This window comes from Callospermophilus lateralis, chromosome 1, assembly GCF_048772815.1.
Source record: "Callospermophilus lateralis isolate mCalLat2 chromosome 1, mCalLat2.hap1, whole genome shotgun sequence".
NCBI lineage: Eukaryota > Metazoa > Chordata > Mammalia > Rodentia > Sciuridae > Callospermophilus > Callospermophilus lateralis.
In genome coordinates this window covers 29,876,955-29,901,591 of record NC_135305.1, presented here as the reverse complement: position 1 = coordinate 29,901,591, position 24,637 = coordinate 29,876,955, and the positions used below count along the sequence as shown (strand labels likewise).

At 37.9% G+C, this 24,637-nt stretch overlaps 2 protein-coding genes across 3 annotated transcripts in view; one reads left to right on the top strand and one right to left on the bottom strand.

Annotated features, from left to right (window-relative positions):
• The window catches only part of Pex1 (peroxisomal biogenesis factor 1), a 48,882-nt gene extending 39,853 nt beyond the window's left edge, over positions 1–9,029 (top strand). For both annotated transcript variants that reach the window (XM_076833690.1, XM_076833680.1), the window contains exons 19-24: positions 39–142; positions 947–1,123; positions 2,508–2,738; positions 5,274–5,471; positions 5,764–5,894; positions 8,726–9,029. In XM_076833690.1, the coding sequence (XP_076689805.1) occupies positions 39–142; positions 947–1,123; positions 2,508–2,738; positions 5,274–5,471; positions 5,764–5,894; positions 8,726–8,810 (926 nt within the window). In that variant the 3' untranslated portion in view covers positions 8,811–9,029. The remainder of the gene's footprint in view (positions 1–38; positions 143–946; positions 1,124–2,507; positions 2,739–5,273; positions 5,472–5,763; positions 5,895–8,725) is intronic.
• An 8,087-nt stretch (positions 9,030–17,116) lies between these two features.
• Positions 17,117–24,637, bottom strand: Gatad1 (GATA zinc finger domain containing 1). The gene is made up of 5 exons (XM_076833701.1): positions 24,157–24,637; positions 23,675–23,800; positions 21,888–21,947; positions 20,524–20,707; positions 17,117–18,490 (listed from the first exon to the last, which is right to left on the bottom strand). Exons 1-5 carry the CDS (start codon positions 24,409–24,411, stop codon positions 18,300–18,302), a joined length of 816 nt encoding a protein of 271 aa, XP_076689816.1. The 5' UTR covers positions 24,412–24,637; the 3' UTR covers positions 17,117–18,299.

The window sequence follows — 24,637 nt, the reverse complement described above, 5'->3', positions numbered from 1 at the left end:
TAAATAAAAACAAAAAAACCTGGTTTTTTCTCCCTCAGGTGTTTATGTGTTGGCCGCTACTAGTCGCCCTGACTTGATTGACCCTGCCCTGCTTAGGCCTGGTCGACTAGATAAATGTGTATACTGTCCTCCTCCTGATCAGGTGACAATTTCATATTTAGAGTCCAAAACCCAACAAATGCTTCACTCTTTCCTTGTGAACTTTACTTCTGCCAGGTAATAGCAATTGTCCTTAGAAGACCAGCTCTCTTAGGCAAAGGTTTTAGTCACTATTTGCCCAAAGCATAAAAAGATTCTGAGAGAGATGCAAAGACTCTCTCTGGCCCAGCCATTTCCATCTAAGTCTGAACACTTTTTGTAATTCTTAATGGTAACCAGCTGGAAAAAGGCAAGAAATCGGAAGTCTTACCTGTCCACATTCTCTGTGTTCAACAATCACATATCCCATTTTCCTATTAAAAAAACTGATAACAGAATCAAACATATGAAGGCAAGCATGTAATTCATGACAGAGAGGTGATTTTTCAGGTGTTCCTAGTCAGTGTTGTGTCAACTATAGTTCTCAGATTTAGAAATTAGTGACTGAATGAAAGAACAAGTAGACAAATGTATAGTCAGAGGTATAAAATATCTGAACATATATCACATGTTACTTAAATTATTATAAGTTTCTTTTTTTGGCAGTTTGCCCAAATTTAGAAAATAACCACAGTCTCAGTAAGAAATTATTTATACTGAATATCTGAGAATGTTGATTTTATTTATTTTCCTATCTGTGTCCCTTCTGTTAGGGGTAAGTTCCAAGGAAGATAGGTAGTAGACTTATAGTACCTTGCTCAACTTAATTGTAAAGCTTGTTAGATGTGCAAAGTTAATTCATTAAAAAGTTATAAAATACAACTTAAGATAATATTTAATATTTGTTAATTAGTTTTTCTTCCTTCAGGTGTCACGTCTCGAAATTTTAAATGTTCTCAGTGACTCTCTGCCTCTGGCAGATGATGTGGACCTTCAGCATGTGGCATCACTGACCGACTCCTTTACTGGAGCTGATCTCAAAGCTTTACTTTATAATGCCCAGTTGGAGGCCTTACATGGAAGGCTGCTCTCTAGTGGACTCCAGGTAAGTTATTTGAGTAGATCATTCTGACATTTTATGGGAGAAACAGCAATTCAATGTTAAATTTTCAATCCTGAAAAATACCATTTTTAGTAACTTCAGTACAACTATGTAGAAATTTTTTACCTTTAAGTTGGATGTTCCATATTTGGAATAAAGGTTTTGCAGATATTTATAATTATGAAGAATTTGATATCTGTTTCTTTAACATTACTTTAATATTAGTAGAAATATGCAGATGTTTATAAGTATGTTGTTTAAATTGGGATGTCATGAATTAATATAAACAAAAATAATTCAGGTTTTTAGTTTGTTTTTTACTTTAATTTTTTTTTTTAATTTTTTTTAATATTTATTGTTTAGTTTTCGGTGGACACAACATCTTTCTTTGTATGTGGTGCTGAGGATCGAACCCCGGGCCGCACGCATGCCAGGCGAGCGCGCTACCGCTTGAGCCACATCCCCAGTCCTTTTACTTTAATTTTTTAAGAAATAATTAAAGTTGGACTTTGTGGCTCAGTGGTAGAATGCTCACCTAGCATGTGTGAGGCCCTGGGTTCGATTCTCAGCACCACATAAAAATAAAATAAAGTTAGTGTGTCCAACTACAACTAAAAAATAAATTTTAAAAAAAGAAATAAAATTGTTATTTTTAGTTCAAAGGTAATTGTTCCAGTTCAGCCAATCGGAGCCTTTTTTAGATAACATTTGTGCCCTTATGATATGTACTCATCATTCTTTGATCATGTCCTTACTTTCAGACACAAGATGTTCTTTATTTTCTTGTACTTTCTATATCCCAATTCTAGAAACAGCCTTTACTCTAAGGCTGATTTTGATTTCAATTATTGCAGTTGATAATTTGCTACATCAAAGACTTCACCGTATATTTTCTAGGAAAGTTTTTCTGTACATTCCTTTCCTCCACATTTTGTTGGAGATTTTTTTTCAGGCCCTAAAGTTCCCAAATCAAGTTTTGCTGTTTATTTTGACAAACTTTTGAAGTTTTGTTTTGTTTTTTATCCTCTCTAACAACAACAAAAAAGTGTGTATTTGGAAAGCACTCTGTAGCAGGGTTATTTCATCATCATGGAGTAGAAAAATGTGTGGAAAGGCAGAGACATAAAAGTAAAGGCCAGAGGTCTGAGTCCTAGCTTTGTTACAGACTTTTTTGTGGGGGAGGTTGGCAAGTTATTCATGCATTGTATCTTGTCTTTCCTTATTTTAATATTTAAAATTTTACTGTGTGCTTCACAACCCTTAGAGAATTGAGCTGGTTAGAAAATGCCTGAAGTCTCTTGGATTGCTGTGTTGGAATGCTGTCTGTTGTTATTTATTTCTGAGTTGTGAATTATCTTACAACTGGTTCTCCTTTTGTGTATTTTAGGATGGTCGTTCTAATTCAGATAGTGACTTAAGTCTGTCGTCAATGGTCTTTCTTAACCACAGTAGTGGCTCTGATGACTCAGCTGGAGATGGAGAATGTGGCTTAGATCAGTCCCTTGTTTCTCTAGAAATGTCTGAGATCCTTCCAGATGAATCAAAATTCAATATGTACCGGCTCTATTTTGGAAGCTCTTATGAATCAGAACTTGGCAATGGAACCTCCTCTGATCTGGTATACTGCGTGATCATTCTTACGTAGTTCTGAAATGTGAAATTGTATATAGGTGTAAAGTAGAATGGTGATTTATCTCCTAACCAGCCCCACATATTCTTTCTGGTTGATGGTTCTTCAGTTAAAAAGTCTTATTTTTTAAATTAAGCTAGTTGGTAATTTTAATTTCTTTTTAAGAACTTTAAAACAGGCCTGCGGGCTGGGGATTTGGCTCAAGCGGTAGCGCGCTCGCCTGGCATGCGTGCGGCCCGGGTTCGATCCTCAGCACCACATACAAACAAAAATATTGTGTCCACCGAAAACTAAAAAAAAATATATTTAAAAAAAAAAAAAAAAAACAGGCCTGCAAGCAAGGGGAACAAAAGAAGTGGGTAGTTGTGGTTATCTTTTCATTTCTTTCAATTGTTATAGTTAAAGCTTTGTCCCAGGGTTTCATAAACTGACTTTCAGACCACTCACGTATAATTGAATCAAGCCTTTATTACAGCACACCGGTGGTGGCTGACCAGAACATAAGGCTGTTCCCCTGATCAGCCCCGAACAATTGCAAGGGCACTCTTTATAAGCCTGAAAATCGCAAAAGGGATGTTCAAGGGGTCTAGCCAATGCAAGCAAGCCAGGTTACAGAAGCAGGACAGTGCAGTCAAGCGGAGGGAAGCCTAACCAATCACAGTTATCCCAGTAACCCCAGTTAGGGGAACAGAGTCCCGTTACCCTAGTTATAGAAACAATGCCCCATTAGGTAGTTCTGTGTTCTTAAAGGTTTCTATAGCAGAAGGAAAAGAACATCTTGCTCCAGTCATGACTCTTTGGCATGGTTGTTTTACAGGATGAAGTCATAAACCAAAATGGAGTCACATTTGCTCCTACTATCACATTCCCCACTGGTTTTAGTAGGTTTGATGTCAGTCTTGCACATCATTAGGCCTCAGGGTTTTTTTGTTTTGTTTTTTTTCCTTCCTTCTGTGTCTAAGGGACTATACTGGGCTCACAAGACCTCACCTACATTTTTTTGTATATGGTTTAGAAAGGTTTTTAAGAGGCAGGGTCCTACAGTAATACCAATCAGGAGAAGGACTAGAGGCCCAACTATGGCTGAAATGATGGTGGACAAGGGGACCATGAGAACAGGTTTTGGAACCAATTGCCTGAAGTTTCTAGTGCTTCATCTCTTTCCTTTAACCTGTTTCTCACAAGCGCAAAATTGTTCTTTATTATCCCAGAATGGTTTGCATAGAAAGAAGTTTCTCCTGGAACCATACAAAGTCCTCCTTATTTCAGAAAGAGACCATCTAGACCTCATCTGTTTTGTAAGACTATTTCTGTCAGAGACTCTAGTGAAACCTTTAGTTTGGAGATTGACATTTCTAGTTTTCCTAAATCTATATCTATTTGATGGCTGAGGGACTTCCCAAACTAGCCAGGAGGGGAACTAAAATGGGGCAGCCAGTCTATGTTGATAAATCAGTGGGCCCTGGCCTTTTAATAAGTCCAGGTCTTCTTTTCCTTTTACTCCATCAAAATAGTAGGTTACATACCTCTCTTCCCTGCTAGTTTTAAAACCTTTCTACTTAGCTAAATCATTTTATAGTAAACCTAAATTTTATTATTATAGAATAGTTGAGGATAATGAAAAATTCGATATAATAATGTCAAAAATTTTTGACAACAAAATGTTATTTATTTGTAATTTTTTTCATGGAAAATATAAACAATGAAATAATCTTATCAACAAACGAAGTATTTAAATTAAATGGAAGCAATATCATTGTTTTTCTACTTAATCAAAATAGCACTCAATGGATATCCCCCCCAAAATTAATAGTGGTAACCTTTTTGCATATGTTTAGTTACATTTTTTGTACATTTTATTAATTCAGATTTCTAAAAATATGCAAGTTTTTATTCCCACGATTAGTAAGATATTGTTTTAATTATAGTCTTTAATTCTGTTCTCTGGTTCTTAACTTATACCTCGAAATGCCCCAGAACCTTTGTATAACTCTCTTTGCCAAAGAGGAAGAGAAAGGCATATTGAAATCTGTCCTTGGTCATTAATGGTGCATTTAAATAGCAAAGCATTTAAAAAACCAAACCCCCCTATGTTATGGTAGTTTTCAGTCTGTGGTGGTTCTATAATGTAGATATTTAGAATACCAAAATCTTTTATATTTGCTTAATTTCAGTGAATTAAAAGGTATACTTAACCAGGGCACAGAGACACATGCATTGTAATCCCAGCGACTCAGGAGACTGAGGCAGGAGGACTACAAGTTTGAAGCTAGCCTTAGCAACTTGAGGAGACTCTTAACAACAAAGTAACACTTTGTCTCAAATTGAAAAGTGAAAAGGACTGGGGATATAAGTCAGTGGTAGAGTGCCCTTGGCCTTAATCCCTAGTAACCAAAATAAAAACAAGGTAAATGTCATCGCTGTTACGGTTTATTGCTTAAAATATTTAATTTTTTGTTTGATAAACACATAGTTTTATTTTGTTTTTCTCTCTCTTCTTTCATTACTCTTCCTAACATACAGAGCTCACAGTGTCTCTCTGCACCAAACTCCATGACTCAGGATTTGCCTGGACTTCTTGGGAAAGATCAATTGTTTTCACAACCACCAGTGATTAGAACAGCTTCACAGGAAGGTTACCCAGAACTCACACAAGAACAAAGAGATCAGTTGAGAGCAGATATCAGTATCATCAAAGGCAGATACCGGAGCCAAAGTGGAGTATGGCTTTTTTTTTCCCCCTCATTAAAATTGTTAAAAATTTTTAAGAATTTGTTTTCCTTTTTTGATACACATTTCTTTGACTTATAAATGAGCTATATTTATAAACAAGGTACTGAAATGCATTGACTCAGTCAAATGGTTATGTTCTTCCTTGCTTTCAAATAATTTTTAGTTATAGGAAAGAGAATGTGTGATCACCTGAAAAATCTGACAAGAAGAATGGTGGGATTGTTAACTTTTTTCATCATATCCCAAAGTTAATTTTTTGTTATTTTGTTCTTTATTGAAGGAGGATGAGTCTCTTAACCAGCCAGGACCAATCAAAACCTGTTTAGCTATCAGTCAGTCACATTTAATGACTGCTCTTGGTCACACAAGACCATCCATTAGTGAAGATGATTGGAAGAATTTTGCTGAGCTGTAAGTAACAGATTCTGATTTAAGTATAGATATTATCATAGGTGACATCATTATTCACTTAAAGTTCTTGTTTAAAACCAAAAATAATATTTTTGAATATTTAAAGGCTAATTCAACTTTTAATCCCAGATGTTCAGAAGACTGAAAAAGGAGGAGATTGCAGGTTTGAAGCCAGCCTAGGCAACTTAGCAAAACCCTATCTTAAAAATAAAAAAGGCTGGAGCCAGGTGCAGTGGTGCACACCTGTAATCCCAGTGATTTGGGAGGATGAGTCAGGAGGATCGAAAGTTCAAAAGGTACTTAGGAACTCAGTGAGACCCTGTCTCCTGGGGATGTGGTTCAGTAGTAAAGTGTTCATCTAGCATTCCTGAATCCCTGAGTTTGATGCCCAGCACTGAAGAAGAAAAAGTGGGTGGGTACTTACAATGAACTGATTCAGTTTTAGAAAGTTTGAAGAAATGAGGAGAAAAATTAAAAGCTGTAAATGATTCTAATTATATGGTAAGATTTGTGAAAAAATACACCTCACTTTCAAAATAATTTTATTTTTTAATATCAAAAACATTTGCTGGGTACAGTGGCACTCAGTTGTAATCCCACCAACTAGGGGGATAAGGCAAGAGGATTGCAAGTTTGAAACTTACTGAGTCCCTAAGCAACTTAGCAAGACCCTGTCTCAAAATAAAAAGGGGTAGGGATGTGGCTCAGTGGTTAAATGGCCCCGGGTTCAATCTCTAGTACAAAAAAACTCAAAAAACAGTACATTCACATTTTTTCATTTGTTGATCATATTTAGTACATGGGATTTATAGCCTTCTTGTGATTGATTCTTTGTCCACCTTTGAGGCTGAGACTGGTAACCATTCTTTTTTTAATTTTTTTTTTTTTTTTTGATAGTGGGGATTGAACTCGGGTACACTCGATCACTGAGTCACATCCTCAGTCCTTTTTATATTTTTATTTAAAGGCAGGGTCTCACTGAGTTTTATTTAGAGGCTTGGCACCTCGCTTTTGCTGACGCTGGCTTTGAACTCAAGATCCTCCTGCTTCAGACTCCTGAGCCACTGGATTACAGCCATGGCACCATTGCAACCGGCAACTGGGAACCATTTTACATCAATGATTCACATATTTATTTCTGGTTTCTCAAGAAGAAATATTTCGGGGGCTGGAGATATACTCAATTGGTAGAGTGCTTGCCTTGCATGCACAAGGCCCTAGGTTCCATCACCAGCACCACCAACCCCAAAAAAGAATAAATATTTGGGGGCTGGGGTTGTGGCTCAGTGGCAGAACACTTGTGTAGCATATGTGAGGCACTGGGTTCAATTCTCAACACCACATATAAATAAATAAAATAAAGGGGCTGGGTTTGTGGCTCAGAGGTAGAGCACTCACCTAGCATGTTTGAAGCACTGGGTTCTGTCCTTGGCACCACATAAAAATAAAATAAAGATATTGGGTCTACCTATAACTATAAAATAAATATTAAAAAATAAAGGTCCATTAACAACTAAAAAATATTAAAAAAAGAATGTTTCAACTCTTAATTTTGCAGTGCTTTGGTGAAGTATATGTGTACATATACATCAGTTACATCCTTATTGTAGAAAAATATAAAATCAAAGATGGGAAAAATAAGGAAACAGTAGTTTTCCTTAATTACTTATCTTGTATGCTTATATATTTTTTCTTAACACAATGAGAACACTTCACACATATTGTTCTATAGCTGCCCCCCTTTTAAGCCATCCATACATCTTGAACATTCTTTTACATTTTAAGGAGGTTACTACTTTGTTGTTTTTATTTTTATTTATTTATTTAATATTATTTATTTTTATGTGGTGCTGAGGATCAAACCCAGGGTCTTGCACGTGCAAGGCGAGCACTCTACCGCTGAGCCACAACCCCAGCCCCTACTATGTTGTTTTTAAATGTCATTCTATAGTATAGCAATGTCATGATATCCTATTTATGGATGTTTAAATTACTTCCAGATTGTACTGTTATTAGCAATGTGGTAATTAATGAACATTCTTTAAGATGACTAAATGTTTGCACATACCTTTAAGTATTTCACTGGAATTAGAAGTAGAATTGTTGCATTACAAGGTACTTACATTTTTTAACATTTTCAAAATATATTGCCATATTGCCTTCCAAGAATTACTGTTACAATGTGTATTTCAGCAGCAGAATGTAAGTGCCAGCTCACTAACCCAGAGTGTTGCAGTGTTTTTTCTAACCTTATCCAATTTCATTGGAGAAAAAAATATATTTTGCTTAATAATTTATATTTCTTTGACTAAACCTATAACAGTTACAATTTTTTATATTATTCATAGCTATTTGCTTTTTTGAGACAGAGTTTCACTCAGTTGCCTACACTCACCTCAAACTTGGAATCTTTCTCCCTCAGCTCTCTGAATAGCTGGAATTACAGGTGTGCGCCACTGTACCTTGCACCATTTGTATTTTACCTTTTCTAACTTGGATCTTCGTTCCCTTTGTTCTTTTTTTCTGTTAGAGTGCAGCTTTGGAAATTTATTTGTAAGCATTTTAATTTTTTCTAGTTCATTATTTCTCTTTCACAAAATACAGTTCTAGGCTGGCTGCAGTGGCATGTTCCTGTAGTCCCCGCTACTTGGGAGGCTGAGGCAGGGAGATCACCTGAGCTTACATGTATGAGGTCAGCCTTGGAAATAGAGCAGACCTCATCTCAAAAAGAATTCACATGTATATAGGCAATTCTGTTTACAAACAATTCATTATCTTTTTTGTAGTTACATTGTTTACATTTACTAAATATTATCTCTTACTTTTTTAAGGTATGAAAACTTTCAAAATCCAAAGAAGAGAAAAAGTCAAAGTGGAACAATGTTTCGACCAGGACAGAAAGTAACTTTAGCATAAATTATTCTCCTGATGTGTGTGCTTGGGTGCCTGTGAGTGTGTGTGTGAGTGTATGACTTGTCCCTATATTGTGACAGTAAAAAATGGTTTCTGTAAATTTCTTTTTAATTTCACAAATTTGGTTTATCTATAAAACCACAGATCAGTAAATGCTGTGATTATGTAATAATCAGGATTACTTGAGATTAACACTGCGAATAAATTGAGACATTTACAAGATCTGTATTGTATTTCCTATTATTAAAGATATTTAATAAAATAATAGTGGATAGGTGGTGTTAGTAATTTATTTCTTGTTTGAAGATAATAGAGATGTAATTAAATAAATTTCTTGGAACCCACAGTTGCATATTCAGCATCTTTCTAGCATTTGACATGTTTTATGCTGAGGAACTTTTTTAATATTCTGGAGAAAAAATATTCTATTATCTGCCTTATTTCAGGAAGTATGGAATGTATACACAGTTCAAATAAATTTAATTAGCCCTTCAACCAGAAATAATTTCATATCTCCCTGACAAACCACATCCAGCTCCAAGTTTTGAGTCTTTGAATGATATCTCTTCCTCTCTCAGTTGCAGTATGATTTTATCTTGATATTGTTAAGTCAGTCACCATCAGTACAAACTATGTATCTGACATTAAACTGTGGTAATTGGGTAAGGGAAAAGGAAAAAAGAAGAAAATTAATTAAAACATACAAAAAATATGGGAGGCATCAATGAAGGATGTACAGGCAGTAACTGTTGCTCTTTCTGTAGCTAATCATGAGGCCATGGCTGATATTTTTTTAGTTCTCTGCTTCATTGCTCATCCTGTATTCCTCTGAGTTTAGCTAGTGCTTCAGTGGATTAGAGACCTTTCCCAGGTGGATGACCCAAAACCTTTCCCATCTGAGCCATTGGTAGGCCTTCCTGTCTTAAGGCTACAGAATTTTCCATTAAATTTTGTCATGGTTCACAAGGTTCTATCCTTACTTTTCCCATCACAAATTGTGTATAAGCAACTTTGTATATTCCTATATTAGAATCAGTACACTGAACCAGTATCAGGAAGTGTTCTTCTTGGTTACCTCTAAACCAGCAAAGCCTACAGTCACAGAGAATGGAAGCAATGATTTTGTGGGTCACTGGGTATGAAACTAAGGCATTTCTCCCCTGCCCTTTGGTTCTCAGATCCTCATATTAGGACCGTGGTCACTGGTTCACAGCATATGCTAAATACACTGCATCTTGTAGGACAGTACTCCAGCCTCATAAACGAGTTGTCCTCACAAAAGGTCAGCTGTTTCAGGACAGTAAATGTTTATGTTCAATCCAGTAAATTCCATAGGTCGCCTTCTGACTTACTCTTCACTACAGAGTAAGTGACGTGATCAGAAGCCATTGTTGTATGGCGTAATATCAAAAATGTAAAAGCATTAGTAAGTCAATGAAAGGTGGTGTTGGCAAAAGTTCAGAGGACAAATTTTAGACAAATTTAATCCAATTCCAGGATGTATCCCTGCCATTGTGATAGGATAGAGTCAGTTATAATCAACCAGCAAGAGGTGTGGGCTGGTCCCCCTAGGTTGTGGACATATAGGGTGGTCACTGCTGCTGTCAGGACTGAGAGGTGGTCCACTATGCCATGCAGGTCCTCATCCCTGCCATCTTAGCCACTTTGTACATGGATATTCAACAAGCACTGGGGTGGCAGGAAAAGAAGGCTGATTGACATTCATAAAGAGGTCATCTTGACCCCATGATTAAAGTCACTAAAGCCTTTTAGTTGAGCATTCCCCTAGGACAAAAATATTCTCTGGCCTCATTCCAAGAACTCTTGACCATATCTTTCCTCCAGCCAGTCATTCTCTTTCCAAGTTAATGACTGACTGGTTATAAGCTACGATCTGTGAACCACCATACATTTTTAAAAATTTATTTTGTAGTTGTAGGTGGACAGCATGCCTTTATTTCATTTATTTTTATGTGGTGTTGAGGATTGAACCCAGTGCCTCACACATGCCAGGCAAGTGCTCTGCTACTGAGATACAGCCCCAGCCCCCAGCAAATATTTTTATAGCTGACATTTCTCTCTTCTAATATAATTCTAATATAGGTTGTTCAAAAATTCTGCTCCTATCGGCACAAGAAGTTATGGTGTGCACAGCAGCATCCTTCAATACTTCACTTAATTATTTTGAGACTGGAGTTTTGAGATGAGGCTAGATTCCCCTTTACCAATTTCCTTCTGGGTCTTGTCTCACAAATCGGAAGAATAAAATCCCCAGATAATACTGGAAAGGAGGAATAAATGGAGTAGGATTTATTTAAGTGAGAAGAGATTGAACTAAAATGTTGGGGGGCGGGGGGGCATGGCCTGACAGCAGGAAAACCAATTTTGATGTGCTAGTTTAGGGGCTTATGTGGTTTGGGGATGTGAGAATTGATCAAAATCTATGTTAATCAGGCATTGAAAAAGTATCAAGGCTATTGGTTGTGTCCTTTAGCCTGAGGGTTTTTTCTTTTTATTTATTTAAGTCTAATTTGTTATATATGATAGCAGAATGCATTTCAATTCATAGTACATATATAGAGCACAATTTTTCATGTCTCTGGTTGTACACAAAGTCACATCTTCATACATGTACTTAGGGTAATTATGTCTCATTCCACCATCTTTTCTAAACTCATATCCTGTCTCTTCCCCTCCCTCTTCCATAGCCTGAGTTTTAATCCTTCCTGTAACTCCCATTTGGGTTCATTCACACCTTCCATCCTCCCCCCTCTCTGGGACAAAGGAGTTGGCTGGAGTGTTCCCACAGGTAAGCCTCATGGTCTTTTACATTTGAAATAGGCCTTGATGGTGCCCATTAATATTTCTAAGGGTTAGCCTCCTGGACTCTGCCTTTGAATAGACCTTAATTGGGACCCATTACCCACTGCCTGACCATTATTTTATTTTTTTTCAATACTGATTTGCTGATTTTTAAAAATTAAAAAAAAAAATTTACCATATCCAGTTGTCTGTATGCTACTTTGCAATTCTTGTCTGCTTTTCTCACCACAATAACTTAGGATGTGACCTCTCACACTCATACTTATTTCTCAACTAAATCTGTCTACAAACAGTGTGCATCTTTGAAAAATGATTTTGTGCAGATCATGAGCCACAGTAACATGTACGATAAAATTTGCACGTGAACAACCTTGGCTTTATTCACAGAATCAAATCATATTTACCTAGAAATGTTCAGCCTATAAAGCCCAACATGAATGCTTTGGAAACATGTATTGCATCATTCCGATGTTCAGGTTATTAACATGCCTGGCTTGCTCCCTTACCTAAGCCCTGCACCCAGTGACCCTGCCTGAAAATGCTGGTAGGAGTCTCCAGCTGCTATAAAGAAGGATGCCTTTGCGGTGGCCTTTCTCCAGGTTGACTTTGCACAGCCTGCCCCCACTTCACTGAGCCCCTTGCAAGCTGAAGTTTACAGCAGTTAGAGCAGTTTGGACACATTTCTGTATTCCTAAAACCTTGTCCTAGACTGATTATCCAGGACACAAGGACAGGTGAGCACTATTTCCAGCCTTGGGTTATCTGTACTGAAAGGACCAGAGTTGCAAAAGCAATTAAAAAAAAAATTCTTTAGTTGTTGATGGATCTTTATTTAATTCATTTATTTATATGCTGTGCTGAGAATCGAACCCAGTACCTCACACATGCTAGGCAAGCGCTCTACTACCGAGCTACAACTCCAGCCCCCAAAAGCAAGTCTTGACTGTGGTGATCTAGCCTGTATATAAAGTTTGAATATGGTGTCAGAGTGAGAGCTGAGGCTGGTCTTGAGGCCAGGGACCCCAGACTACATGGTTGTCCAGCTGTCCGACTCAGTTGGTCCCATAAAAGCATGAAATCAGGAGACAGAAATCTGTACTGAATCTCCTGCCTACTCACACCAGATTTCCAAACACCTTATAGATACTGATGCCCAAGAGCTGCCTCAGACCTCACATTGCAAAACAGACACAATGCCTCACATGGGAAGCTCTACCTGGAAGGCCGCCACTGTTTCTTCATCTCCCACAAAGTAACATTCATGTCTTCCTTTATTCATCCTTCTTCCTCATTCTCTGTTTCCAACTGGTTTTTAAATCCTGTAGTCTCTACCTACTAGATATACACATTTAAAAATTTTGTTAAAAATAACAAAATTTACCATGGTCAACATGTTTAAGTGCACAATTCAGTAGCATCAGTGCAACCACCACTATCCATTTCCAGAAATTTTTCACCATTCCAAAAAGGAATTTTATACCCATAATATCCTCCTTTTCCTCCCACCATGGGTGACTTCTCTTCTGCTTTCTGTCTCTATGAATTTACCAATTCTAGGTACTTCAGAGAAGTGTAATTATGTAATATTGTCCTTCTGTATTGGCTTATTACACTTAGCATGCTTTTGGAGTTCCTTCTTGTAGCAAATGTCAGAATTTCATTTCTGAAAAATATTCCATTGTTTGTACCACTTTTTAATTGTCCAGTCATCTGTTGATGGACCCTTGAGTTGTTTCCATCTGTCTTAGCTTGGACTACTATGCAAAATACCATAGTCTAGAGTACTTAAAACAACTCCCATTTATTTCTCTCAGCTCTGGAAATGGAAAGTCATAGACCAAGTTGCTGGCAGATTTAGATGAGGAATTTAGGTGAGGAATTTCTTCTAGGCTTGTGGAAGGTTGGCTGCCTTCTGACTGTATTCTCACATGGAGAGGAGACAAAGGAAGTCTCTTTCCCTTCCCCTAAGTTGTAAGGCTACAACTTTAAGGCCCATGTAAACCTACTTACTTCCCAAAGTTCCACCTCCTAATCCCATTATATTAGGACTTAGAGCTTCAATATGTGCATTTGGGAGAGGGCCACAACATTCAGCCCATAATACCAATTTTTGGCCTAGTTATCTGTGTTAAAATAGTATATTTTCCCTGAGTCTATAAGTAGTGGGTTTTAGTAATTCAAACCACAAAGTAATTTATAAGTAATTTACTTATACAATGAATAAGTAAATAAATTTATAAGCCAGGTGCAGTGGCTCATGCTTGTTGCCTCCAGATACTTGGGGGGGCTGAGGCAGGAGGATTGCTTAAGACCAAGAGTTGGAAACCAGCCTGGGCAGTATAGTGAGACTGCCTCAGCATAACAACAACAAAGGGAATATAAAATTCACTGTGATATTGCAAATTATGTTAATTGTTGATATTTATTTACAGTTTTATTTATATAGAGATGGATGCTGGGGTTGTTTGTCAGAATCATTATGTAATCTTGTACTTATTGTATTTGGTACTTGGGATGAAGAGGTACTTTACCACTGAGCTACATACCCAGCCATTTTAAGACAGGATCTTATCCAGTTGCCAAAGCTGGTCTTGAACTTGCAATCCTTCTGTGCCAAGCCTCCTGATTTGCTGGGATGCAGGTGTGTGCCACTGCGCCTTGCTGTGTCTATCTGTTTTTAAAAGATGGAGTCTCACTATGCTGCCCAGGCTGGCCCCAAACTCCTGGGCTCAAGGGATCCTCCTGCCTCAGCTTCCCAAGTAGCTGGGGCTACAGGCATGTGTCACTTGTTTCCAGCCCTACACTGAACATTTTTATAAGCATCTTCTCCTCAAAAATTCCTTGTAATAGTTGTGATTGTTTTAAAAAATTCCATTACAAACATATGAAAATTCATTTTCTTATTGTTGGATTTAGATTGCCTCTAATTTTTTGCTAATTCAAAACAATACTGGAAATAACTTCTATTTACATTTTTTGGGTCTACATTCCATATCTTCTTAGCATGGATTTCTAGAAATTAATTTACTGGGCCAAAATATATGAATGTTGAAAGCCAGGTGTGATGACATGCCCTGTAGTCCTAGCTGCTCAAGAGACTTCAGCAGGAGGATTGCTTGAACCCAGAAGTTTAACACCAACCAAAATAAGATAGCGAGACCCCTTCTCAAAATCAAAAAAGGAATATTTTAAAGATTGATACACACTGCCTTTCAGAAAGCCATGTTAATTTACAACAATACTGGCTAGATATGGAGTCCGTCTGTGCTTCTAATGTGAAGCTTAGTGGTCTCTATCTCTGGAATGTACACCTTGTGTCAATCCTTCTCACACTGTCTAGGGTTGGTCTATGTGAACAACAGCATATGGCAGAAGCAACACAATGTCACTTCCAAATAAGATTATAAAAAGTTGGTAGCTTCTGTCTTGGATTCACTCGCACACTCTCTGGTAGAGATTTGCTCTGGGGCTGTGCTGTGAACAAAGCTGTGGAGAGGACCCCAGATGAGGAACCAAAGCCTCCTGCCAACAGCCATGAGTGAGCTTGTCCTCTTGTTTTGATGTATGGGTTTATTTTTAAAAATTTTTTTGGAAAATATACCTTTTTATTTATTTATTTTTATGGGTGCTGAGGATCGAATCCAAGCTAGGCAAGTGCTCTACCACTGAGCTACAACCCCAGCTCTGTTTTTTTTTTTTTTTTTTAATTAATTATTTATTTTTTGGGTGTAGATGGACACAACACAATGCCTTTATTTTTATATGGTGCTGAGGATCGAACCTGGGTCCCACCCGTGCTAGGCGAGCGCTCTACCACTGAGCCACAATCCCAGCCCTGGTTTTAATTTTTTATACAATTTTTTATGATCCAATCAATATTTCACTTGAGACCTCCTTGTCTTAATTTTTAAAACTTATCCAAGAAATACACATACCCAGAGCTTTTTAAAAAGGCCAAATATTTCTAAGCAGTTATAAGGAACACCAGCAGTTCCTGACCTATTTTTTATTTAGAGGCAGTATCTTGTTAAATTGCTTAGGGCCTGGCTAAATTGCTGAGATTGATTTTTAATTTGCAATCCTCGGGTCTCAGGCTCCAAGCCTCTGGGATTATAGGCATGCACCGCCATATCTAGCTCTTCCATCTTTTATAAAAGTAGTTTCTTGATATAGATTTGCTATCACACAGTTCTAAATTCTATTTTTTTTCTCTACTGTATATTTTAACCCTACGACAATTTTCATTTTGGATGGTTGCATAATGTTCTGTTACACAAATATTACAATTTCTATAAGCATTACCCTCTTGTTGGTCATTCAGGTTCCCTCTTGCAATAACCTATTGCCTTATATTTCTTGGGTGTAGGAGGTACAATCTCCTACAAAGGGTATGGTTTACATATCTGGTGTGGAGTAAGAAGCAGTTCTTGAAACATGCCCAGGGCAGCCAAATGAAATATACAAAGATAAGTAAATAAAACACACATCCCCCTACCCTTCGGGGAACACTGGGTAGGACTGGGCAAGAAGGAGAAGCTTAAATGCAACCACAGAACAGCACAGATTGATATCAAAGAGACAGAATTTAAGGGCACTGGGCTGGGGCACTTGCCTAGCATATGTAAGGCCCTGGGTTCCATTCCTTGCTTCACAAAACAAAAATATATAAGCAAGCAAAACATAAGGGCCTTAAAAAGGTCTTTGGGGGCTGGGGCTGGGACTGGGGCTGGGGCTGAGTGTAGAGCACCTCTGGCACACCTGAGGCACTGGGTTAGATCCTTAGCACTACATAAAAATAAAGGTATTATGCCATCTACAATTAAAAAAATACATTAAAAAAAAAAGGTCTTTGGTAGGAAGAAATGGTTATGAAAAAGGGCTCAGTGACAGGAAAACAAAGAGGGTGTACAGGGGAAACAGTTCAGTGGTAAGAAGAAGACACAGGTTAAGAATACTGACCAGGGCCTTAAATCATAGGAGAAACCATGGGAGCACTGGTATTAGTTAAAGGAGAAAGTGAAAACTGAAGCTTTATGTAAAAGATACAAGCTATCTATCAAATTTAGAAACAAATAGCCCAAATATATACTTTTTGTTTGTTTTGTTTTTAGGTATTAGAGAGTGCACATGTTAGAATTGTACCACTAAGCTATATCCCCACTCCTTTTTAACTATATTATTTTGAGATAGGGTCTCACTAAGTTGTTCCAGGCTTGCCTCAAACTTGTGATCCTCCTACCTCAGCCTCCAAGTAGCTGGTACTACGGGTGTGCGCCACCCTGCTCGACTATACTAGTTTAAAAATAAAGTCCTCCTTTTAATATCTTAATTAAATACTCATTTTATCAATTGGCTATTCTAGGATTTTCCTAAAATCTGTTACTTACTGATGATGAATCTACTCCAAATTCAGTACAACTCAGAAGTTTCTATTTGATACCATCTTTGGATAGAAAGTCTTACATTGTTTAAATAAAATAAGTAAATACATGGTGAAAAATACATTTTAATCCAAAAGTTTTGACTATCAGCATTTAGAAAACTATTTTCAATGGTATTTACAATCAATTTTACTGTAACTTTTGTGAACAGAGAGATGACCATATACATAGAGCCATCTACAGTGCCTGTTCTCAACATATAACAGTAATTGTATAGAAAAAGGGTAGGGGTGAGAGGTGCCACAATTACAATCATTATGATCAGATCAGGGTAGAGGAGATAAGCATTTCCCCCCCCACCCCTAACATTTGTCGCTCCCTTACTTAACTGATTTGCACTTGAAGCATACACAGCAGACCTTCCAAATCATGCTATGAGGAGTCCATGGCAGATGGCTTAAGCTGGGGTAGGCCTACCAATCACTTTTATGACTGCCCAAGCAGCACAGGTTTTCCAGGTGCTCTAGTGAAGGTGACATCTGCACTGCAGTCTATGGTTTGACCTTAAGTCTCTGTTTGACAGAGAAGGTAGATGAGACAGTGAAGAGCAGCTCTATTGAGAACAACTGAATGGTTTCAAAAAACCATTTGCTACAAAAGAATCACATGAAAGTTTAAAAAAGTCTGGGCTAATAAAATCATCTAGGAAACACTCCTTACAGTTAATGCTGTCCAAAGTCTGTCACAGCATTTTCTTGATGAGGAAATATGTTTTGTGTGGCTTTATGACACATACAATTGATCACAGATACATTTGATTTAAGCTCTTGATCAGAAACCTAAAACTTAACTAATACTTATATAAAAATAGAATTAATTTTATGAGCTACTAACAATAAATTATGAAGAAAAACAGTCATACCTGTTACTAATGGTCTCCCAGGAAACTGTGTAGCCTTTGCCTGGGAGGATATACATACAAAATGTAATATTTATCTTCAAATATATTTCATTATTTTCTATCCCTTGTAATTTTCTAAGTAATAGGTAATAAACAAGCTAATGATTACTGGGTATTTAGGGGAAAAAACTTTGTCATTTTTCCATGTAAAAATTTCATGAAAGGAACACGTGTATATCTCATAGTAGTATGATAGATGAAAACTGGAAATCCAGTTTTAATTTTTTTTTTTTTTTGAATGCTGGGGATTAAACCCAGGGCTTCAAACATGCTAAGCAAGTACTCTACCACTGAGCTATATCCTCAGCCCTGGTTTTAATTTTGTAACTACAAATGGTTGGCAACTGTTTCCTTAATAGTTATTGCTGGAGTAGGTCCAACATGAGTCCATATGTAGCCCTTCTCTGGTCTGGTGGGGACTGTAGGAAATGGTGATGACCGTGACTTGAAATACTCAGAAGGTGCATGGCAAACAAATTCCAAGTATTCCATCTTCCTTGGAAGATCTTCCTCTGGCCCTAGAAGGCAGCCAATAGAAAGGTTAAATACATTTTTGAACATATCAATCATTTTCATAAAATGTTAATATTTTTAGTTACTAGGAGAAAGCACTCTTGTTTCAATGACTAACATCAAGTCAAGATGTTGCTCTGAAGTTACTATAATTCCTTAAGCAATAAAGCTTAAGGAATATGGCAGTTTCCCAAAAAAGAGCAACTCAACTGAGAAAGGATTCTAAAAATAATACCAAACACTTACATAAAGTTTGTTACATGACTGCACTGTTCTAAGTACTTTACATATATCAGTACTTTAAATCCTCACAACAAGCTTCTGTTGTGGGCACTATTATCCTCATTTTGCACATGAGGAAAGTGAAGCAAAGAGAGATTAAAGAATTTGCTAAACTCAGACAGGTGGTAAATGGCAGGGATGTGGAACTCCTGTGGCTCCAGATTTTGTGTTTTAACCTCTAAGATATGTCTCCTCCAGGACTAGGAAGTACCTTAGACTTTGGGGATTAGGAAGAAAAGATGGGCGAGGTGCCCTAGATGTGTTTCTGACAATCATGGCCTCTTCTGGGAAGCTGTCCCATAAATAAGGTAAGTGAAAGTCTGATGTTCTAAGATACTCATAAGCAGAAGACTAGAACTCTTTGGTCATGTAATAAAATCGACATATACGTGAAAATAACTGGGCTATTGTCCTGGGAGGTCTCAATGAAAAAAAATGCATAGATGTTTCAGAAAGCAAAAGTAATGTATGCTCATTATAAGAATGAAAATTTCAAGATAACTTAAGAAACTTGGATACTTTTGGGCTAGGATTGAAGCTCAGCGGTAGTGTGCTCGCCTAGCATGTGCAAGGCCCTGGGTTCGATTCTCAGCACCACATAAAAATAAGTAAACAAAATAAGGGTACTGTGTCCAACTACAACTAAAAAATAAATATTTTTTAAAAAAGAAATTTGAACACTTTCAAAATCATATTAATCATAAACTTGTAAATATATGCCAAAAACTGTTTGCATCACATCTTTTAACCATTAATGATAAAAGGCTTAGGAATGACATGTGGTATGTACAGAGCTGCATATTGAGAATTTATTAAGACTTTAGAAATAACTAGGATAGTTCTCTTAGAAATTGTTTTCAAATTGATTTTTATAAGTAATCTAAATAATATAGTTCCTGAGCAATAATTTTTGAGGGAAGGAGTACAAAACTCAGGGGCATTCGACTACTGAGCCACATCCCCAGCCCTATTTTTATTTTATTTAGAGACAGGGTCTCACTGAGTTGCTTAGTGCCTTGCATTTGCTGAGGCTGGCTTTGAACTCATGATCCTCCTGTCTCAGCCTCCCAAGCCACTGGGATTATAGGTGTGAGCCACTGCACCCGACAGCAAAATTTTTTATATGGTTTAATTCTGGAACACTCAGAAAAAAATCTTATCCACATCATTTTTTTAGTAGGTACACACTGCTGTAACCCAAAGTAACTAAAGGCACTCAAACCCTAGCTATATAAACTATCTTTCATATTTCCTACAAAGATCCCCACATTTTTGTGCTTAATGGCTATGCCTTTTTTTTTTTTTTTTTTTTAATGGGATTTGTTTTCCCAGCCTCTTAATTCATATGATGAGGGCCTAATCCTCTAAGTAGTGGTACTGGAGATGGGACCTTTAGGCAGGTAAATGAGGTTAAACAAAGCCACAAGGACCTTTATGGATAAGATGATAGGATTGATGTCTTTATTAAGGGACACCAGAGAGCTTTCTTTCTACATAAACACAGAGAAGGAAGATTGTGTAAAGACAACAAGAAAGTGGTCATCTGCAAGACAAGAAAGCCTCATTACACAACAATCCTGACGGCACCCTAATCTCAGACTTCCAGTCTCCAGAACTGTGAGACAATACAGTTCTGTCGTTCAACCAATGAAGCCTTGGTATTTTGTCATGGCAGACCAAGCAGACTAACACATTCTTTTATATAACATGGCAGAGTTAACCGAGTTCCAGAACCTGTGCCATTTGTCAAACTCACCTATGATATAGGATGCAGGATCAAACTGGTCTCTAGGACTGGAGAGAGTGGGAATGAGCCATGTCAGAGCTGCACTCTTTTCACAATATTGGTCCTGGATAAAACCCCTGATCTGAGCATAGTAGGGCTTTCCATCTTGTTCATCAATCACAGAAACAACATCACCAATTTGGTAATACACTCCCTGAGGGAAATAAAAAAAAAAAATCCCATATTTAAAATAAAACTGGAACATCACAGCTATGAATGAAACTTCTTTAATAAGAAAGCAGGTTTTGAAAGTAGTCAGTAAAAGGTCTAACAAATCCATGTTTATGATGATACCAATTCTAAACCTGTCTACATATTATATAATCATTATTCCCAAATTATCATGATTACATTTGTTTATTATAGGCACGCAAATAAATATACGATGAATGAAAATTAATCCAAAATATGTAACAGTTGGAATGTAAAATTGCAACGTAAAGATAATACCTTAGTGAGAGATTTTGATATCAAGCATTGCCAGGCACATAGTAGGTATTTATTAATATGTTTTGTATATAGCAGAACATACATTCTAAGAACCCTAGTACATGCCTGAAACCTTAGGCCTGTGAACCTAACCTTCTCGTTTTATCAAATGCCTTGGACCCTCTCCCAAGAACTTACTGTAGTGTCTGTTAATCTCCACCACTGCACGTATTTCTCCCTCCTCTGCTTAAGGCATTTCAGAATCTCTTAATTAGATATTATGGTCCACATCCTACCCATTAGATATTATGGTCCACATCCTCCATCAACCCACACCCAGACTCTCTCCTTCTTACCCTTCCACGCCATCACACTGGCTAGGATGACTTACCTAGCTTACCTTTTCCTGGCTCTACACTATAATTAGCATTTTAAGGACAATTCAATGATACATATTTTAAAAATATACTTAAGACCCTTATATCATATTTCCACAGGTAACCTTTCTAACCTCAACTCTGGATAAACCACCAATGGGGGAAAACAGTTTAGAATGGAACAAAAGCATAACTATATTTTATGCAAATACAGAATAGCAGAGACACTGAGGTTAAATCAACATATTTTTTTTTTTTTTTTTTGGTACCAAGGATTGAACCCAGGGGCACTTTAACTACTGAGCCACATCCCCAGCCTTATTTATTTTTTATTTTGAGAGAAGGTCTCACTAAGTTGCTTAGAGCCTTGCTAAGTTGCTGAGGCTAACCTTGAATTTGTGATCCTCCTGCCTTAGCCTCCCAAGCCACTGGGATTACTAGCATGCAACACTGTGCCCAGCAAAACACCATTTTAGTAACATATTTTACATCTGCTCCAATTCTTTCAGGAACTCCACAGAAGCTTACCTTGTGGAAGATTGATTCTGCAGTGATTATGGTAGAAACAGACTCAGGTGCTTTGATAGGCTATGAGAAAAAGTAAAAATATTAGCATATTCATGTATGTCTGCATGTACATGTATACAGGCATTTTTACAGTCATATATAAAAGATTCATTTCAGAAATTCTAAAATTTATTGTCCAGTAACAAAAACAGTAATATAAAAGATAAGTGAATGTTCTGAATGTTGTGGCAAAGTCCAGTCTGAGTATTTCCACTATTTCTGTTATCATTAGCTTAAAAGTTACTCAGAAACAAAGGCAAGCTTCTGATTATGCTACTGAGATCTAACACAAAGTACTCTCAGAGACACATTAGACATTAACATCTCAATTATAAAAATATACTGGGTCTAAAAGCCTGCACATGACAGAATGGAAGCCATGAAAAATAAGCAAGTGGACATAAGTGAAAAAGTGTCTCTTTGAAGTCATTTTTCATCTCAGTGATGGAACTTGCCAGGATAATCAACATCATCAATTTTGTAGCAAGTCTGAACTAAGGCTTTAGAAAATTTCTTGGGAGTTCTTAATAACTTGCCACCTTCCAACCATCACTGAAACCTCTTAAGTTGTAAAACACTCTTCAATGCCACAGCATAGAAATTAGGCCTAATCCATGTATCTCTGTACAAACATTGAAGAAAGGAGTTGCAGAGAAATTGATAATATAATCATCAGAGAGAATGGTTTGCAGAACTTAAAAGGAAAAAAAAAAAAAGCCTACAATGCAAACACTGTAAATGAATACTGACTTAACATGTTTTATCTAATCAACAAATCCCTTTTTAAGAAAACTAAATTATAAAAACCTTAAATTAGCAGCAATTATTCTCATTAAGAATCTGCAATCTACATAAGAACCTATCCCCAAGCCCCTCTGTTTTATAAATCAACATGCCCAACATCAGAAATGCTTTTACCAGTAAAAGAAGCATTTCTGTCCTAAAAGGAATACCACACTGAGGCTTAAAAAAAATCATCTATCTGGATAGGATGACACATGCCTATAATCCCATCTACCTTGGAGGCTGAGGCAAAAGGATGGCAAATTAGAGACAGCCTCAGAACTTAGTGAGACCCTGCCTTGAATAGAATAAAAAGGGCTGGGGTACAGCTCACTGGTAGAGGGTTCCTGGGTTTAATCCCTTCCATTACAAAATAAATAATTTTAAATTGTCTATAATGTATTGCCCATGGTCCCAGGTTCACAAAAATAAAACTTACTGCAACAAAAATGTGCTTTCAACTATATCCAGCATAGAATTTCATACAGTAGAAGAGGAGATAAAGGATTAGAGAAAAATTTTATTCAAAGCCTTAAATTCATCAACACAAGGCACATTTTCTGGGGCTTTAATAACAACTGTATATGGAAATGATTAAATTCCAGTATTATTATTTACTTAAATCTTTAAAGGATTTTTTAAAAAGTTTTCCTAGTGTACCTGACCATATCAAGAATCATAATCTCTTCAATTCCTCTCCACAGAGAACCTGATAAAATTATTTAATATTTTCCAGAGGAAAGAAATGAAAGTTATAAAAGCGAGAGTAAACATTATAAACATTATAAACAGCAAGCTACCTGAAACATAGCTTATTTTGGGGTGAGTCTGATCCACTCCCCAGAATACTACAAATGGGTTCCCAAAAGCAGCAGCCACATTCAATACTGAAAACCAAAGCAGTAGCAGAACACAGTACACACATTATCATTATAACAGTAAAAACACTGTCCACATCATCTTACATTTTTTAATTTAAAAATATGTCTTCTCCCTTTTCCTTTAGTAGAAACTTTCTTTTCAGCAGCTGGAGCAGATTTGTATTTAGTGTTTCTGAGCCGCGCAGACCTCCTGTGAATTTCCTGCTTACTCTGTTACATAAACAAATAGAGAAAAAGAGAATAAAAAATGTAGAAAGGTTGACGCCCTGATACAATCATCTTACGAAGATCCCACTTTGTAAGGATAAAAAGATTAAGGGCGAGGGCAGGAAAGCAGCGCCAGAGCCTCCAAAAAGGTGGGCTGCTTACAACAGGGCAGGTGACAGGAGTAGGTCGTCTAAGTCAAGGCAGGTTTTTAGAGAAGAGATTAGGTTGAGGCACCTCCTACAGTGGAATGGTTGTGCTGCCACTTACAACGACAGAGTCTTACTTAACCTCAGGATGTAATATTTGCCGGGAAGAGGTACAGGGCGCCCGGGGCTGCCAGGAGGGGCAGGTGAGCTCACCTGCTTGCCGCCCCCGCCCCCGCCCCCGTTGCTCTGCGGGGGCGCGGCCGAGGTGCTGGCGAAGGTCGCCGTCCCGAAGCTCCCGCCACCGCTGCCCCCAGTTCCGCCGGCCGCCCCCGAGCCGGCGCCCCCGCCGCCCGCGCCGCCCCGGCCCGTGCAGTGGTGGCAGAGGATCTCCCCCTGCGGGCCCTTCTTCCACATGGAGGACGACGTGGTCTTGCAGCCGCTGCAGGTGGGCTTCAGGCCCAGCGGCATGGTGGCCGGCTCGGGCGGCCCCCGCGGGCGCAGCGACACGGGAATGGCGGCCGCCTTTCTTGGCCGCCCACTGGTCGGCCCGCCACCCCGGCGACACGAAGAACGGCGAGGGCAGGGATGCCGAGCTGTCGACCCCGGGCCTGGCCACGGCCGCTGCCCCCTGCAGGCGCGGGGCAGGCTCCGCCCGCCCGCGCCCACCACCGGCCCTGGGCAGTGCACAGCGCCG